Source organism: Olea europaea, chromosome 7, assembly GCF_002742605.1.
Source record: "Olea europaea var. sylvestris chromosome 7, O_europaea_v1, whole genome shotgun sequence".
Classification (NCBI taxonomy): Eukaryota; Viridiplantae; Streptophyta; class Magnoliopsida; order Lamiales; family Oleaceae; genus Olea; species Olea europaea.
The window spans coordinates 19,138,566-19,157,473 of record NC_036243.1 but is presented as its reverse complement, the minus strand read 5'-3'; the positions used below and the strand labels follow the sequence as shown (position 1 = coordinate 19,157,473).

The 18,908-nt window shown below is 36.6% G+C and overlaps 1 protein-coding gene and 1 pseudogene across 1 annotated transcript; both read left to right on the top strand.

Moving 5' to 3' along the window:
- The first annotated feature begins 2,007 nt into the window (after window positions 1-2,007).
- On the top strand, window positions 2,008-11,257 carry LOC111397290 (annotated as a pseudogene).
- Window positions 11,258-16,920: 5,663 nt separating this feature from the next.
- On the top strand, window positions 16,921-18,648 carry LOC111397289 (uncharacterized acetyltransferase At3g50280-like). Its single transcript, XM_023024138.1, has one exon. The coding sequence runs from the start codon at window positions 16,976-16,978 to the stop codon at window positions 18,323-18,325; it is 1,350 nt and encodes a 449-aa protein (XP_022879906.1). The 5' UTR covers window positions 16,921-16,975; the 3' UTR covers window positions 18,326-18,648.
- The last annotated feature ends 260 nt before the right edge of the window (window positions 18,649-18,908 follow it).

Genomic DNA, 18,908 nt, shown 5'->3' with positions numbered 1-18,908 from the left:
TACTTGGCACATGATTTTAGTACTTTTAAACAACTTTGTCTGAAGTGAAGATTCGTGGAAATCAAGCTCTCAATTTTGTTAGAATGCGGAGACTATAGGCCTGTTTGAGCCTCATTATTTCCCCGTTAAAATGAAAAAGATGACCATTATCCATCACATCAAGTCACTATATTTGACTTTTTATCTTTTTTGTGGAGTCCATAACGATTATATTTTTCATTTTTATTTTTACAATAATGTGGCTCAAACGGGGGCTATGATTCATCACAAACTTATTTATGACACACATTTAATAGGCCATCAATTTGATTAAGTTTTCATATATAACTCAACATCATAACACTATCATATTTTGGAAAGCGAAGATGGTTTTTGGTAGAATTGCAGCAATGCAAAAGGTGATTTATATAAGTCCAGATCGACCTCTTTCTAGGAACAGAAGATGGGTGCCTCCATGCGCGAACTTCCTTAACTTCCTTAAGCTTAATGTCGAGGCAGTCCATGAAGAAACAGAATTCATTGGGGAGTGGGAGGCGATTTAGGGATTGGTATGGTAAAGTGATTGGGATCATTTTCAAAATCTATAAGGTACTCGATTGATTTTACGGAGGAATGTTATTCAATTTGGTAGGGAGGGATTGAAATTTGCAGAGACACGTGGTATATGAACATCTTTCTGTAATACAGGAATGCCAATCAATAACTCAATCATCTTCACTCTAGAGAGAGCACTTATATATGCTCCTTATTGGCATCGTTTACATACACAGGGTGTCTTTTTATTGGTGCGAGATGAACAGTGTATCACATATTCTTTAGCCTCTAACATCTTTTTGCATTTTCAAGATAGCTGTTGGTTAGGGAAAAATCCTTGTTTTATCGATGCTTTTGTTTCATCACATGTTGAATAATGCTCTCATTACTTTCAAAAAGACTATTAATCTTAAAATTGATTTTCAATTGAAGAAAATTTTGTAAGGAGCAATTAGAGAGAATGAAGTGAAAATAGCTTAAGCCCCTGTTTGTTTCCAATTGTTGAAAGAAAAGAATTCATTTTTTGCCCCCCTTTGTTGCGAGCATGTGGGACTCAATGTGAGAAATGAAGTCAACAATGGTGGCTGACAGTCTAACAACGGTTGGAAAATGCATTATAATTGGGTTGAAAAATCGGAAACACATAGGGAATAAATTTAAAATTTCATCAAGTGACCTCCCTCCATGCAAGAATCCGTTTCATATTTGCTGTCCTCTGAGTTGCCCTCAACAAAATTTTGATTGTGCATTATAATATTGTGGTGTCAAATCCTACTGAAAGACGATTTTAGCAAGAATTTATTAAAAACTGACTCTAATTTTTTTATTTTTTTTTTCCAACTAAAATTTATAGAAATAGTCAATTTTCTACTTGGCCGTTAAAATAGGATAATTATAAAAAGAAATTGCCATTTCAAATTATCCTTCATCCTATCTATCAACCGCATTACTCGGACTCATGTAGCTCTTAACATCCGATCACGTCGTAAGACACGTGCAAGTTACACGTGTCATCTCAGTAACCAATTAGGCTTTCTTAACTATCTCCTTCCATAAACTATACAGTTCCTTTCTTCTCCGAGTGCGATGCAGTTTTCTGCCCTCCCAAACCTAAAAACCGAAAATATTCTCTCCATTTTTTATCTTTTGAGTTTCTATATCTAGTTACCTTCCCTCTCTTCGTTGTTATATTTTTTTTGACCTCTCTGGGGTTTCTGTTATTTATAACAAAGAGGTGAGGGAAAAACATCAAAAAAGAAGAAGAAAGAAATCAAAACTTCTTGTTGGGAAGGAATGGCACAGATTCAGATGCAGCATCAGAATGTGTTGGCGGCATCAGTTGGACCGAACGGAGTGCCTGCGGCCACTCCCGCACCGGGTGGAGGGACTAGCCAATTTCCCTCGACTTCTTTGTATGTCGGGGATTTGGATTTCAGTGTAACGGACTCGCAGCTTTACGAATTGTTCAAGTCAAATGAAATTTTATTATTATTTATTTTTTTAAAAATAAAAAAAAAATTAATAAGCTAAAGTCTAATAAAAGACTTTGGCCAAAAAAAAAATATACAAAAAATACCAAAAAAAACAAATAAAGTGCGCCTAGGGAAGGCGAAAGAGAGGAAGGAAAAATTCAGCCGTTTAAGAATTGAAAAAAAGCGTCTAATCATGAAGCGATGCGTTTTGTCCGAGTTTCAAGCTTAGGCGCCGCCTAGTTGAGCATTTTAGTACACTGAGTAGGTGCGTATGTGCCAGTTTGTTATAATGCCAAATGCCAATAGAAGTGGGATAACTTGGGGTTTTGGCTATAGGAGTAAAATGAAACCCCTGCAGTTAGCTGAAACTAACAATTCAAAGTTTCTCAAGGTTTAGTCCTTTATACTTTAAGCAGCTTGATTGAGTTTTATCAAGATGACCAGCGTTTGTTCCTTTTTTATGTAACATTACATAAGAACTAAACAAGGCCAGGTGGCTTGGCATATGAAGTCAAGGATTTGATGAACCTTTACACAGCCCCATCCAGAGAGAAAAATGATAGTGAAATAGAAACAATAAAGAAACCATTTTACAGTCACTATTATTATCCAATTGAATTACTTGTTGGCTGCTTCCCTGTTGAGAGCGCATATGATGATGACAGAAAAAAGAATCCTATGTTTTTGGGTGATTTTAATATCATAGGCTGTTGTGACTTCTGAGAGACCACTGCTTTGAGGCTTGGCCCACTTGAGGTTTTCATTAAGAGTACAAAGATTTACACTTAGGCGTGCAATCTCAACTCATAAACATTGGGGTGACAGTGGTGTGTGCTCCTCTATGTTCACCTTCTGCACAGTTTGTTGTTGGCCTTTGATGTCTTGATGTGATTACTTGTCATGTTATGTGATCAAGACCTTTTACTTTACTATTTATTACAAGTCGATCCATGTTATGTCTTGAGTTGCAATTTTGAATTTTAATCTTGTTAAAATGTTTTTCTCAGATTTTTTTAGATGTTTTTTGACTTATTACGAGTGAAATTTAGTATTTTGCACTTTTAAGTTATTTTATTGGTTTAGGCGGAGTTTTATACCTTAGTATTAGTAACAGAGTGGCCAGGCTTTGAGGCAAAAAAAATTCTCGAAACCTGATCTTGCCGTTTTAAATACCACAGAGCATTTAAGTTGTTTCTTGAGATAATACTGGTTCTCTGTTTTAAGTTTGCTTGTACACTTTTGTTATTGAAGATTCTAAAAAGTCCCAGATAATCTTGTCCTTTGTCTTCCGAGTTGAAAGAAGGAAAAGGCTAAGTTTTGCAATATCTGATGTGTCTCCTGTTTTCTCTGATTATAGCGACTAGGGCAATGGAAGTGCTGAACTTCACTTCTCTGAACAACAAGTCCACCTGAATAATGTTCTCATCGAGATCCCAGTGTTCATAAAAGTGGAGCTGCAAACATACTTATAAAGGTTTTTGTGCTCAAGTGCTTTTCTTCTATTGTTTTATCTTACTAGACCGATTGGAAGCTTGTTAGTTTTTGAATTAGCATGTTATTTCCTTTCAGTTTGGTATGTGTCTCCTCTTTCTTATTTCATCATGATAATTTCGTTCCAGCTGATCTATTAGGTTGGTGAATTCGTTTAGGTGGATTTTTGTCTACATAATCTTGTGCGTTTGCCAGGAACAGGATAATAGTTCTTTTAAACTCAATGTTTGGTATTGATGATTCCATACCTTGATGCCTGCCATTAGTTTGCCCGTGTATTTTTGTATTGGCATGTACAATGAATTGTTGCTATACATAGTTCAGGGGAACTTGCATGGTTTGTTGTTGTTCCATATAGCTTCAGCTATATATATGGTCTGAGTTCTTTGAGTCGGAGGTGTTATGTTATTTATCACAAATTGATTTACTGTTTTGCATTCGGCAGTTTGTGCTTGTATTTTTATGTAGTGAATTAGTTACAAATTCATGAAATTTACTTTGCAGAATTTTGACAAATCAATTGATAATAAAGCACTACACGATATTTTTTCACGCTTTGGGAACATTCTTTCTTGCAAAATTGCAACAGATCCTTCTGGCCAATTGAAAGCTATGGTTTTGTACAATTTGATAATGAAGATTCAGCACAATATGGTATAGACAAGTTGAATGGCATGCTTATAAGATAAGCAAGTTTATGTTGGGCATTTCCTTCGTAAGCAGGAGAGAGAATCAGTTCAGAGCAAGACCCAATTCAACAATGTGTACGTGAAAAATCTTGCAGAGTCAACTACAGATGATGATCTAAAGAAAATTTTTGGCCTGCATGGAGCAATTACTAGTGCTGTAGTGATGAGGGATGCTGATGGGAAGTCAAAATGCTTTGGCTTTGTCAACTTTGAGAAAGCAGGTGATGCCGCTCAAGCTGTTGAAGCTCTAAATGGTAAGAAATTTGGTGATGAGGAATGGTACGTCGGGAAAGCTCAGGAAAAATCTGAGAGAGAGCAAGAACTGAAAAGTTGATTTGAGAATAACACAAGGGAAGCAGTAGACAAATATCAAGGAGTTAATTTTTATGTTAAGAATTTGGATGATAGCATAGATGATGACAAACTCAAGGAACTGTTTTCTGAGTTTGGTACCGTTGCATCATGCAAGGTATATTGATTTGTGCCTGAAGATTTAATGAATCAAGTTTACTGTTCCTGTAATTACTTCTCTTATCTTTTCTCTATTCATGGGACAAGTATTTCTCAGCTCTTTTATTGTTATTTGTTTCCACTGTTTGCAGGTTATGCGAGATCCTAGTGGTGTAAGCAGAGGATCTGGATTTGTTGCATTTACAACTCCTGAAGAAGCTTCTCGAGCAGTAAGTTGACACCATGGGTGATACTTTTGTTTACTGACATTTTATTAGGACATACTGACTGAGCTTTTATCTGTTTTTATGTTTCAGCTTTCTGAGATGAATGGGAAAATGGTGATCAGTAAGCCGCTCTATGTCGCCCTTGCACAGAGGAAAGAAGAGAGAAGGGCAAGGTTGCAGGTAAATTTTCTGTGAGAAGCACTTCTCCTTTGTCATTGAAGGCAATTGTGGGCTAAATACAAAGTTCTTTGAGGCATTTTTTTTGTCACTATGCTTTATAATTGGGTGCACTTTTGTGTTTTTGGTGGTTCATGTTAGAGGTTGTAAAGTGCATTGCTTTTAAATGCTATAAACACTTCAAAAGTGTTTTGCTTGTGCACCAAAAGTGAGTGCTTGAAAATAAGCATAAGCTGTTTTATTTTGATATAGGTGCCCCAACCCATTATTTATGCTGTTTGGGGCTCAAAATTTGCTTTATTTCTTGCGGTAATGATTCTTCTGGCATTACGAGGGCGAGCATTAATTTCTGGACATCCCAGCGATCCCCCACGAATGATGAGACATATCTATCATCTAAGGTGGCCATCTGATGTAGGAGAATACTCTTAGGCATTCGAATCAACTTTTACTTTTCATATTTGAATTTTCTTTGACTTGATTTTTATTGTCTGATAACTATGTTGGGAACTTCTTGGGCAAAACATAAACGAGGACGGGAGCAAAACCTTCACCGTTAATGTGACTATGCCTTTTTTATTATATCATATATATCTTTAATGATCCTCAATAATTGAGTCACAGATACAAACAGACAAGGAACTTCTCATGTAATACTCCAATTTATTTTATTTTTTTTCAATACACCCTTTACAGTCTTTGTGTTGAATTTGAAGGTAGATCTTCTAAGTATATATCTTAAAATAAAATAAAATAAAATAATTTATGTACAGAAATGGATTATTGTCATTGACCTGTTGAGGAAATGTACTGCATGTATGTCAGAAATTTGTTGGAATTTTTATCTCAATGTACGATTTTAATCGCCAAATAATCGAACCACAGTAGTAATAAACGATGCAGAAAATTAAAGAATACAATCATTTTCACCCGTTCAGCCAAGCCTAATTTGGGGGTCTCAAAGGCAAAAATCGAGCTCGTCACTATGCAAGAACCACCCAAGAGAGAACACGAGTTTGAGTACAAGATTCAAATCACAACCAAGAATATCTATAGACCATCGGCCTTTCAAAGACCTCACAGAATAGCACCTAATTGACCTTGAAATGGACTTACGAATAGTATCTATTTACAGATTAAAATCTAACTACAAGAGACCAAAAATACCCATTGTCGAAAACACACAAACTACCGGCAGCTTACTGTAAATACACCAGATCATCGGCCAAAATTATGGGCCTCACAACATACAACAACACCAGTAAAAGGAACAAGAACGGATTTGAAGAAATCAAAGTTCCAATTGACTGGAATCGCCAGAGAGAGAGATAGTAGGAGAGAAAATCTGCCAAAATGAAGAATGAAGTGAAAGTCTCTCTCTCAACTAGGCCTAAAGAAAAAGGGATCTAAATCTCAGCTATCCAATCTTAATTAATGGCTCACAATAATCCAAACAAACACAAGTTCAAGTGAAAGGGACATGGCCAATGAGAGACTGCCACATGGACAACCACTAAAAACTTTTTTCCACCTAAAGAAACATATTTGGAGGTGTTTGAAAACACTTTCACAATCTTCACCTTGTTTTCACAAATCCCTAGTTGTCTCTGATTGCTACAATACATGTGACGGTAATATTTTTGCTCTACATCATTGCCCTAAGTACCTGCAAAAGAAATTAGCCCGTATCAATATGCAGTAAAGATAAACAAGATTTAAACTTACCTATATTCAGAATTTTGGTTCCCATGTTAGATGGGTGCACATCGGTATGAATTTTTTTAAGTATAACATCACCACAAGCAATTTTTCACATATGAAATGGTACTTCACCTCAATATATTTAGATCTTTCATGATAAACCAGGTTTTTACATAATAGTAAAGCACTTTGACCATCGGTAAAAATAATGGGTGGCACTTGCAAAAAAAAAACAACTCGATGTGAACCCATCTGATATGGGAATCAAAATTCTGGATGCAGGTAAGTTTAAGTCTTGTTTAACTTTACTACATATTGATACGGGCTAATTTCTTTTGCAAGTACTTAGGGTGATGATGTAAGGCAAAAATATTACTGTCACATGCATTGTAGCAACTAGAGAGAGTTAGGAGTTTGTGAAAATAAGGTGAAGACTGTGAAAGTGTTTTCAAAAACCTCCAAATACATTTCTTTAAGTGGAAAAACGTTTTTAGTGGCTGTCCATGTGACAGCCATTGGCCATGTCCGTTTCACTTGGACTTGTGTTGTTTGGATTATTGATTAAGATAGGAAGGCTGAGATTTAGATCTAGTTTTCGATTTCGATTTGAATTTTCTGTTGTTAGAGTTACTTTTCCTTCTTTTATGTTCTTCCTCTCACAAACATACTTTCCTCTCTTGAACTTCTAGACTCTCTCTTAATTTCCAATTCTCGAGATCTTAAAGCATTGATGACAATAGATTGTGTTAAAGCATCTCTAGAATATTTTATTGCATTCTTGATATCTCTATAGGAATCGGGTAGAGAATTAAGGAGGATTACCGCAAGGTTCTCATCTTCAAATTTCTTGTCATTATGAGAAAGGTTTTTAACTAAAATGTTAAAATTACTCAAATTAGTTTCCAAGTCCTTTCCAACATCTATTTTGAAGCTAAACAGTTTTCCTGAGACGTAAATTTTATTTGGCAACATCTTAGTCAGAAACAAAGTATCTAATGCAATCCATAATTCTCTAGAGATTTTGTGATCTTCAACTTGTCTTACAATGTTATCAGATAAGTGCAATATGATAAAATTATATGCAATTTCATTCATATCTGGAATTTCATCAGGTTTAGCTTTCAATTCATCAGAAAATTTTTCAAGATCTTCAAGGGCTTTAGCAACCCTTTGTTGGACTAATATGACCCTCATTTTCTGCTTTCAAATTGAGTAATCCCCCTTTCTATCGAATTTAGACAATTCGATCTTCGAACCCATTGCAGGTTCTGTAAAAGGGTGGCTACTACTCGTGGACATAAGTGATTTTTTAATGTATCAAATCACTTAAGTTGCAGAAAAAGTTTTGCAGATAATTTTAGATAAGCAGATGACAGAATGAAAAAACACAGTTATATAGCATGCACAGATTGAATAACAGAAAGAATTAATTTTAGATTTCTAACCGTTGGTACCATTCTATTCCAATTAAACAATTTATTCAGTTCTTGAACAAATTCAAACTACAATAATATTCACATATGATATAAGAACACGTGCAGATCAAATACTGTGAACCAAATTGGAATGATCTCACCAAATACTGTGTATAACAACATTAAATCCAACTTCGGTGATTTACTGCAGAGTTGGAATCCAAAACCGTAGCTCCAAGAATTTTCGTTCAAATCACTTATTGTACTGTACAGATCAAATCAAACACATCAATATGACAAAAAATTAAATAGTATTCACAGATGCCTTACCCATGCCTTACGAGGCTCTGATAACAGTTGGGATTTTTATCTCAATGTACGATTTTAATCACCAAATAATCGAACCACGCAGTAATAAACAATGCAGAAAATTAAAGAACACAATAATTGTTCACCCAGTTCGGCCAAGCCTAATCTAGGGGGTTCAGAAGCAAAAATCGAGCCTGTAACTGTGCAAGAATCACCTAAAAGAGAGCGCGAGTTTGAGTACAAAATTCAGATCACAACCAAGAATATCTGCAGATCATCGGCCTTTCAAAGACCTCGCAAAATAGCACCTAACCGACCTTGACCTAGACTCAAGAATAGTATCTATTTACAGCTTAAAATCTGACTACAAGAGACCAAGAATACTCACTGTCGGAAACACACAAGCTACCGGCAGCTTACTGTAAATGCACCAGATCACCGGGCGAAATTACTGGCCTTACAACATACAACAACACCGGTAAAGGGAACAAGAACGGATATGAAGAAATCAAGGTTCCATGTGACTGGAATCGCCATAGAGAGAGAGTAGGAGAGAAAATCTGCCAAAATGAAGAATGAAGTGAAAGTCTCTTTCTCAGCCGGGCCATTCCAATTATTAGAGAAAAATGAATCTAAATCTCAGCCTTCAAATCTTAATCAACGGCCCACAATAATCCAAATAAACACAAGCCCAAGTGAAAGAAACATGGTCAATGATAGGGCAGCCACTAAAAATGTTTTTCCACTTAAACGTATTTGGAGGTTTTTGAAAAAACTTTCACAAAATTTAAAAAGAAAATGTAGGAAGATAAGATGCATCGTTTCTGTTATGCATGTCTGAGGTGTGTCTAGAAAGCTTCGTTGCATGTGAAAATTAAGACGTGGAGAAAATAGGACATGCCACGTGGCATGTTGGACAATGCGTGAGACAAGAAGCTTCCTGGCAGAAGTTTTTGTGCTTTATAGTGTTCAGTGCTACTATCCTCGGCCTTTAGTCAATCATATCTTTCCACTAAAATAGACTACATCCATCAATGAATTTTAAAAAACTTATCTTCCAATTGTACCCACAGTTTTCTGAAATGAGGACGTTTGCAATGCCACCATCAATTGCTCCTCGTGTGCAAATATATCCTCCTGGTGCACCTGGCACTGGGCAGCAACTATTTTATGGGCAAGCTCCCACTTCAATAATTCCTCAGGTAATTTTTGTGAGTTTTTGATCAATTTTTTTCTTTGGCAATCAGCATTTTTTGCTGCTACGATACTGCCACTTCTCCTCCCCCTGTCCCAGTCCCTGGTCTCTGTGTAAGAAAAAATGTGTTAAATGACATTGTTTGCTAGATGCTGGGTCTGTTGGCAAGTTATATGGTATTGTATTGTTTAAAGATTCAAAAACTTAAAAAGATTGTTAATTTGAGGTGCTATGAATTTTGAATTCGATACTATGGACTCTGGAGTTAATGGTCCTGGAGGTTTCTCTAGTGAAATTATTTACTTATTGAAAAGTGATTCAAAATTTTCTGTTCTTAGGATATTAGATTATCATGTGAATCATGGTATACAGTGGAGCGAGGAACAAAAGTGGAATTGACCTTTTTAATACCTATACAAGGCACATTCAGAATGATATGACATGGATTGCATTTGTCTTTCCTTTCAATTTAATGATACCAATTACAATTTTATCTTGAATTTGTCAAGGCTGGATTTGGTTATCAGCAATAGCTTGTCCCTGCAATGCGTCCTGGTGCTAAATTTCTTTGTGCCACCGGTCCGTCAGGGCCTACGCCCTGGTAGAAGAGGAGCAGGTCCTTTGCAACAAACTCAGCAACCTCTGGCTATGATGTCGCAGCAGGTTAGTTGATACATAGATTCCCTATAAATTAAAAATTTTAGTGTTTGTACTATAGAAGTATGCTTAATGTTTCCATTTCAGATGCTGCCAAGGGGACGGATGTGTCATTATCCTTGTAGTTGAAATGTGCTGGAAGTGCCAATGCTGGCGTTGCTGGAGGCATGATTCTTCTCCTTATGACATGGGTGGTATGCTTCCACGAGATATCACTATACCACAGCCTATGCCAATTATAGCTCTGGCTTCTGGTCTCGCAAATGCAATGCCTGAACAACTGAGGACGGTAAGAATTCTGCTGCATGAATTTACTTGTGTAGCTGGGTGTGGCATTATCGATAATAATGCTCCTTTGTTGGATTGCAGATGTTGGGTGAGAATTTGTACCCTCTGGTTGACCAACTGGAGCACGAACATGCAGCAAAAGTTACTGGCATGCTTCTGGAGATGTGTTATGATATGTGGGCTGCCTCAGCATGGACCTGGACCATTATGTTTTTTATTTTTGGGTTATGAAATCGTATTTTTGGAGAAAACGTGTTTGCCTCTTTAATGGTTAAGGATCAGCCGTCCACGTGGCTTCATCCTGACCCTTGGATAATGATGGTTAACTGTTCAGATACTTAACTTGGTTTTGGTTTAACTTGATTTTGGCTCTCATTCTGGACGATTCGATGCTTTCTACCCGTTCACCTTTTTCTCTCGTCTTTCTGAGTGAAAGATTAAGGTTTTCTCTTTACTGTAAAGCCGAAATATTCTTGGTGGTTTCTCAATCTGTATTCTTAGTGATAGTCTCTGATTGTTTTGTATAGTCTATTAGTGATTGAGAGGGTCTTGGTTACGGTTGGTATACAGGTGAAAGGAAACTCGAAGAAACTCTTGGTTTCTTCGTACATATTGTACTATTCTTGGTTAATACTTAGTGGATCTTGAGCTATATTACATTTGGTGATGCTCAACGGGTGATTAAGTCGCAAGACTAAACATCCGGGCCCTTTTAGGGCGAAACATATCTTCGTGTTTGATTTTTACATTTTCTGCAAATTTATTTCTACTGCAAAAGTGAATCGATCCTTTAAAATCTTAGTGATTCGTCTTAACAAGATGGACCAAATAGAGGTTTTACACTTGCTTGAATCTCCGGATGCTTTGAAAGCGAAGGTTGCCGAGGCTATGGAGGTCCTGGGGAATGTTCAACAGGCTAACAGCCCAGCAGATCTACTTGCTTCACTGTCCCTCAATTACAACCTAGTTTCTTGAGGTTTTTTGGTGTTCAGAATGTCATCTTGAATCAACCATTTGTGTAGTGAGGGTAGTAGAATGTCGGTATTAACTTTTGGAACTTATTTAGGTTTTGAATTTGCTAGATTTTATTTTGGTTTTCTAAATGATTTTTGGATTCATTTGTTGGTTTGCGTTATGGCAAACCTTGGTACCTGTGGATTTATTTCTTTCCGTCTATCTTCCATTTAGGTGCATAATGGGTTGACATTCTCATGCATCATTCTAGATCCTTAGTGAATGATGATTACTCATCTCTCATGTTTATGAATGAAAGCAAATCTTTGGCAGGTCGAAGGCTCAACTTTTTGTGGTTTATGGTGATCAAAGTATAGCTTATGTTTCTTGACTTATAAAGCTAGTTGCTGGTTATGAAAGATTGCTGGTGAACTAGCATGTTCTGGGATCGAAGTTCGTGTTTAGGAAGTCCTGTTGCCCATTTATATGGTATGCTGAGCAGTTCAATCTTGTGTGATCATGTTTTTGTTTAACAATAGACACACCTTTAGGCTTATAGGACTGCTAGTGTTTCCTTATATTGGCTGTACTCTTGGAAATAGACGTTTGTAGTCGATTTTATTTCCATCTATTATAAAGGCTTTCTTGATGGCGAATTCTCTAGTACCTGAGTATATTTTTAGGGAAGTTACCTTTGGAACAGTGGTGGACGGTTGATATTGGAGGAGGGTTAAACAATTACAAACTTTCTATGCTTTTGGTAGAATGGGGCTGGATTCAGGATAGAGTAAAAGTTACTATGTTTTATTAAATATTCATGCTATTAAAATATTTGTTCCGTCGATTAATTTGTAAGACATTTTTTTTGTTCTGGTTTTCCTTTTTCTGCACGTATGAAAAATTAGTAGAATTGTGTAATATGAAGTTTGACACGATTTCAATCGGAGATACTAGCGTTGTGAGTTATTTAATTTCTCAATTTGAAATCACGCGATTGCTTGCAATATATTTGGAATTATTTATGCATTTTCTTGCTATTTCAACCACAGATGATAGACCTATGAGTTAGTTAATTCATAGATTTGGATTCAACTGATTGCGTTTGATATATTTTGAATTATATATGATTTTTGCCATGATTTCAATTGGAGTTGGTAGTCCTATGAGTTATCAAATTCCTGGAATTGAATTGACGTGATTGCGCGAAATATAGTTTGAATTACATATGAATATTTTTGTGATTCCAATTGGACCAATGTAGGGAATGATCTCAATTCTCAACAATTTTGACACATTAGCACCAGTCTTTCTTCAATAATGCTTGTTGTACAGCTTTGGTACACAGCAACTTTCATAGCTTTTCAAATTTGCTGACGTGGAAGGTATAGGCGGAATGAAGTTGTGGAAAAAGAAGGGAAAGGCAGGTCGTTTGCTCATTATTCCATTTTACAACCTGGCCCATTTCATTTATTCCCAGTATTCAAATTCCCAAATCAATTTCAATCTCCCAAATGCAAAACCTGCGAGCCAAAATTTCTCGACAAATCTATCTCTCGCGACTGGTTCATTTTCGGTGAGAAGACGAAAAATAGTCTGAGTACTCTTTTCGAGATAGGGAGTTCGTCAAAGAACATTTGCTTTTCACTTCCGAATTTGACACTTCAATGGACCGCCTCTATCTCTACTCTAAAGGGGCAGTTCTTTGCCGAACACCACTGTTCTGAATTGTAGCTCGAATAGCAATCCCATACATATAAGAATCGTGTAGACAATAACGGGGGGTGCGCCCGGCTTTGTAGACCTCCACCTCTCTTGGCTGGGCCATTTCCGTTCACGAGTTCTTTCCCGGTTAGAATCTTCAAGATTTTATTTTTCTAGATTTGGGTTCTCTATGTGATTTCTCCATCTATGATTTTTTTTTCTTTTTTTTGTCGAAATTATTGTTATGTTATTTTTTGTGATATAAGAAATGAACAAATAGAACACCTTTCAGGAGTTTAAGAATTCCTTTTCAAATTTGAGGATTTTCAGATATATCTAGACATGTTTAAAAATCTGCCATTTGTCCTTGCTCCTTTTCTGGGATGTCGAGAAAATTCTGAAATCTTGTTTCTGAGTTTGGTTTTGAAAAGTTAGTTTTGATAATTTATTTGGGTTCAGCACGAATAGAAGATTGTTTAAAATATATATATATATATATATATATATTAGAACTTACAGGTTTAAAGAATAACAAAAGATTAACTTATCAGGTAAAATATAGCATAGATATTTGTGGTTACTTTGAAGAAGACAACATAGTAGGAACATATAGTAAATATTTAATTGAAATTTCATGTATTTTACAGGTAAGAATTGCTAGAGTTGGCAATGGCATGGAATCTATTACTAAGTCTCTTGGATGTCGCATTGGGGGAGGAAAATTAGCAGTTGCATTACTCTTGGAACTCTCAAAATGTGAATCAGTCCATGAATGCATCGGAAATGTCCAGGGCTACATACTTCTTTTGGTCACCATGTTAAGCAGTCATCAATAGGACCGTTATCCACGCCTACTAGTGAACATCAATAGGTGGTCGTATTATGTAATGCAAGTACGTAATGGTACATCCTTGCAATAGATTGAACCTATTTTAAGATGAATAATTCTATGCTTCATTGCAGCAACGGTTAGATGAATAAATTTGTGTGCAATTGTAGGTTTTGTGGTTGTGTTGGGACTCACTCGAGGTCATTTGCAGAAATCGTTAATTTTGAAACAAAAGGAGACTTGAGTGTCTTAGGAAAAACAAGTAGTTGAGAAACAAAATTGAAAGGCTGGCATTGAGATTTTTAACCTCAACTTAGCAATAATTCCAAGTATATATAAATTAAGAAAGAGGCCTTGCATCCCATAATACCATTGCAGTAAACATTAGTATACATTTTGTTTATGTCCATGACGATTACATGCTCATGTATACTTGAGAGACCATACAAACGCATTATATTCAACGGCATCCACATCCCATGAGAATGCAACATCAGACAACATTAAAGTCAAAATTCTTCTATGTAGACCTCCAGGAACTTTGAAGGAAGTGGCAAAAAGTAGACCAGCAAGGCAAAATTTAAGCTTTCTTGATCTCAACAAATTGTTCTCCCTTCTAAGCAGATGCTAAGCTACTCTTCCAAACAGGGATGCAGGCTATGATTGTTCGAGAACCAAATTCAGTTCTTGTGCACATTTTGCAACCACTCTCTCCTTCTACAGTAGAGAAAAAATAAGTCATGAAGATTCATTTTAGGAAACTTGAAACTTGGATGTAATATCAAATTTAATGCTTGTGCTTATAAAAGTCCCAAGAAACTTGAAATTTTAGTTCAATTCTTGCAACTTCGCTCTTCATGCTTCCATCTTTCTTTAATTTGGGCATTTAAATACAATCTCATGCAGAAAAATTCAAAGGTATATAACTTGAATATGACATATATTATGAATCAATTTCGTGCACATTTCGTTATGCAGGATGTTGCAGCAAACCAGTGGTCAGAACAAATACAGGACCATACTCTCTTCCATGTGATATCCAAATGGAGCAAAGGAATTCATCGCCTTATCGCATTCTCTCTTCATATTTCTGGATCACATTACTAATAGAAATGGTTCACTTGTAAGCAAAATAACGTGTTTGGTATATGCATCTCATTCGAAAACTGAAGATAGCACGCATCCCATGGTATCATATATACATTAGTAAATCCCAAACCAAAAGTCACAAACAGTACATATGAAAATTACATGATACAAAGCTGCTGCCTACATCCCAAGCATTTGTTCTTAATAGCAACTACTAACATGGCATGGTACATAATCTTACACACAGAAAAGGCTAAAGCAAATCAATTTTTAGAACCATAAAAAACATTCATAAAAAAGGAAAATCACATATGTTGCTTTCTTTTTACTTACCAAAATGAAGGAGGTCACTGGTTGTCTATTGCCGACGGAGGGGGTGTAAAGATAGTGGTACTGGTTATGCGGCAACCGGACAGTGGTTGCCTCAAAAATCACCTCAACTGGAGGGGTAGTGCTCTTGACGGGAAATTAGGCGGAGATTTCGAGGAGTACTGCCGGTGTTTTTTCGACCAGAGGTACGGTCAACGGTCGACTGGAGATTTGGAAAGGCGACTTCGCACGGCGACATGAGCATGTAATTGTGAAACAAGATTTCAGATTTTTCTCCGACATCCTAAAAAAAGAGCTAGGACAAATGGTAGATTTTTAAACATGTCTAGATATATCTGAAAATCCTCAAATTTGAAAAGGAATTCTTAAACTCCTGAAAGGTGTTCGATTTGTTCATTTCTTATATCACAAAAAATAACAAAACAATAATTCCAGCAAAAAAAAATCATAAATGGAGAAATCACATAAAGAACCCAAATCTAGAAAAATAAAATCTTGAAGATTCTAACCGAGAAAGAACTCATGAACGGAAATGGCCTAGCCGCGAGAGGTGGAGGTCTATGAAGCCGGACCGAGTACTCAGAATATTTTTTGTCTTCTCACCGGAAATGAACCAATTGCAAGAGATAGATCTGCAGGGAAATTTTGGCTCGTAGGTTTCGCATTTGGGAGATTGAAATTGATTTGGGAATCTGAATAATGGGAATAAATGAAATGGGCCGGGTCGTAAAATGGAATGACGAGCAAATGACCCGCCTTTCCCTTTTTTTCCACAACTTCATTCCGCCTATAACGTCTACGTCAGCAAATTTGAAAAGCTGTGAAAGTTGCTGTGTACCAAAGCTGTACGACAAGCATTATTGTTCTTCAATTCGTTATATTTTCCAAAAAATGGTTCAAGATCTAGTCCAACTTTTGTTCTGCTAGGTCCTCAGTATTCAAATTTGTGGTTAATATACATTTGCTTCAAGAAAAAATATTTCAATACAATTTAAATGAGTAATGTTATTTAATCTCACGGGAGAGCCTCAACGGGGGTTACAAAGCATTACTCAATTTAAGCCCCCGTTTGGTAGGATTTTTTTTACCTCAAAAAATTGATTTTTTTAACCGTTATTTTGATATTTCAGTTGTCATTTTTGACTTCTTTACTCACATATAGAAATTATTTTTCTCTCTAACGATCAAAAAATTAATTTTCATAATCACTAGTGAATAGACTCTAAGTCAAAATGTCTTTTATCTTGTTCTCGAAGTAAAGGGTAATCCAAGTCAACTTCGAGTAGCATCTCACCTACTACCTAATGTCATACGGACCATCTACTTTTACTTTGAGGGGTCAGTCAATGTTTTATTTCTTATAAAAATCGAAAAAAGTGTGCATCAGCTTATATTTATATGAGCACACCAGTTTGACAATCTCCATCTGCAAATCTGATATTTTTCATTGTCAATACAAGTGCAACAATGAATCCCCCAACTGTCAAATTTGTATCAGAATGCTTTATCAAGCCCATATACAGTTCAGAAGAGTCAAAGAAACCTGTGTATTTGGCACCATGGGATCTTATGATGCTGTCAGTGCATTACATCCAAAAGGGCCTCCTCTTTCCCAAGCCTCCAGGTTTTGATGAAAATTCACTCAAGGATCTGCTGCAAAAGCTTAAAGAGACACTCTCTCTCACTCTTGTCCATTTCTTCCCATTGGCCGGTCGCTTTGCGACTTTGCAGCAAGACGAGCCTCCTCTTTACGCCGTCTATATCGACTGTGTCAATAGTCCTGGGGCCAGATTTATTCAGGCATCGCTCAATTTGAGTGTCTCCGATATTCTGTCACCAACTGATGTTCCCCTTGTTGTTCAATCATTCTTTGATCATGACAGGGCAATCAATCATGATGGTCACAACTTGTCTTTGTTAACGATTCAAGTGACAGAACTGACTGATGGCGTATTCGTTGGATGTTCAATTAATCATGTGGTTGCTGATGGAACCTCTTTCTGGCATTTTTTCAATGCGTGGTCTGAGGTTTTCAAAGCAAAAGTTGAGAACAATTTAACCATTTCTAGGCCACCTATTCACAGCCATTGGTTTCCTGAAGGGCATGGTCCAATTCTCAATCTCCCTTTTACTCATCACGATCAATTCACCAGTAGACACGATGCACCTCTATTGAGGGAAAGAATTTTCCACATTTCTTCCGAGTCACTGGCAAAACTCAAGGGAAAAGCCAATTCTGAATCCAACAGCACCAAGATTTCGACCTTACAGGCATTGTCTGCTCATATATGGAGGTGTGTAACAAGGGCTCGGGGATTTTTACCAGACGAGAACACCAGCTGCAGAATGGCTATCAATAACAGAACGAGGTTGAATCCGCCCTTACCTAATGACTACTTTGGCAATTGCATACAGACAGTGAAAGCGACCACAACAGCTGGAGAATTGCTAAGGAACAACCTAGGATGGGCGGCTTGGCAGTTGCATCAGACCGTGATCGACCATACCGACAAGAAGGTGCTTGAGTGGGTTGATTCCTGGATCCAAACTCACTTTATATATCAGCTCGGGCAATTCTTTGATACTTCAAGCATAATGATGGGGAGTTCACCAAGGTTTGATATGTACGGGAACGAATTTGGACTGGGAAAAGCATTGGCCATTCGCAGTGGATATGCAAACAAATTTGATGGGAAAGTGACATTATATCCAGGAATTGAAGGTGCGACAAGCATGGACTTGGAGATCTGCCTTCAACCACATTTCATGAAAGCCCTTGAATCTGACCAAGAGTTTAGGGATACAGCATGCTTCTAACTTCTCTGATTCTGTAGCTCTGAAAGAAGTGGCTTTAGATTGACGAAGATCAGTTTTCTTTCCCTTAAAATAATTGGATTTAAAAGTCAAAAATAATTATTAAGTTTAATAAGTCCATAAATTGTGATGAAGTCCACAAACTATTGGATCAATATGTGCGTGAATCAACATTTTTGATCACATGTTCTTCAATTCTTTTATGATTCTACCTACGTAAGATAGTGATTATTGTTCTATGAGTCATTTAACATTTGGCATGAACGATTAGGACATACAAGTTATAACACTTTGCGTAGACTAATCAAATTAGATTTATTACCAAAGTGTGATTTAAATCCTAATCACAAATGCGATATATGTGTAGAAGCCAAAATGTCACGTCTACCCTTTCGTTCTGTTGAAAGAAGTACCGAACCCCTAGATTTAATTCACACCGACATATGTGATTTAAAATTTGTTCAAACTAGAGGAGGTAATAAGTACTTTATCACTTTTATCGATGATTGTACTCGATATTCCTATGTGTATTTGCTCAAAAGCAAAGACGAAGCAATTGAAGTGTTTAAACACTACAAGTTAGAAG

Coding starts and splice junctions, on each gene's coding strand:
- LOC111397289 (XM_023024138.1), top strand. CDS start 16,976: ATGAATCCCCCAACTGTCAAATTTGTATCAGAATGCTTTATCAAGCCC.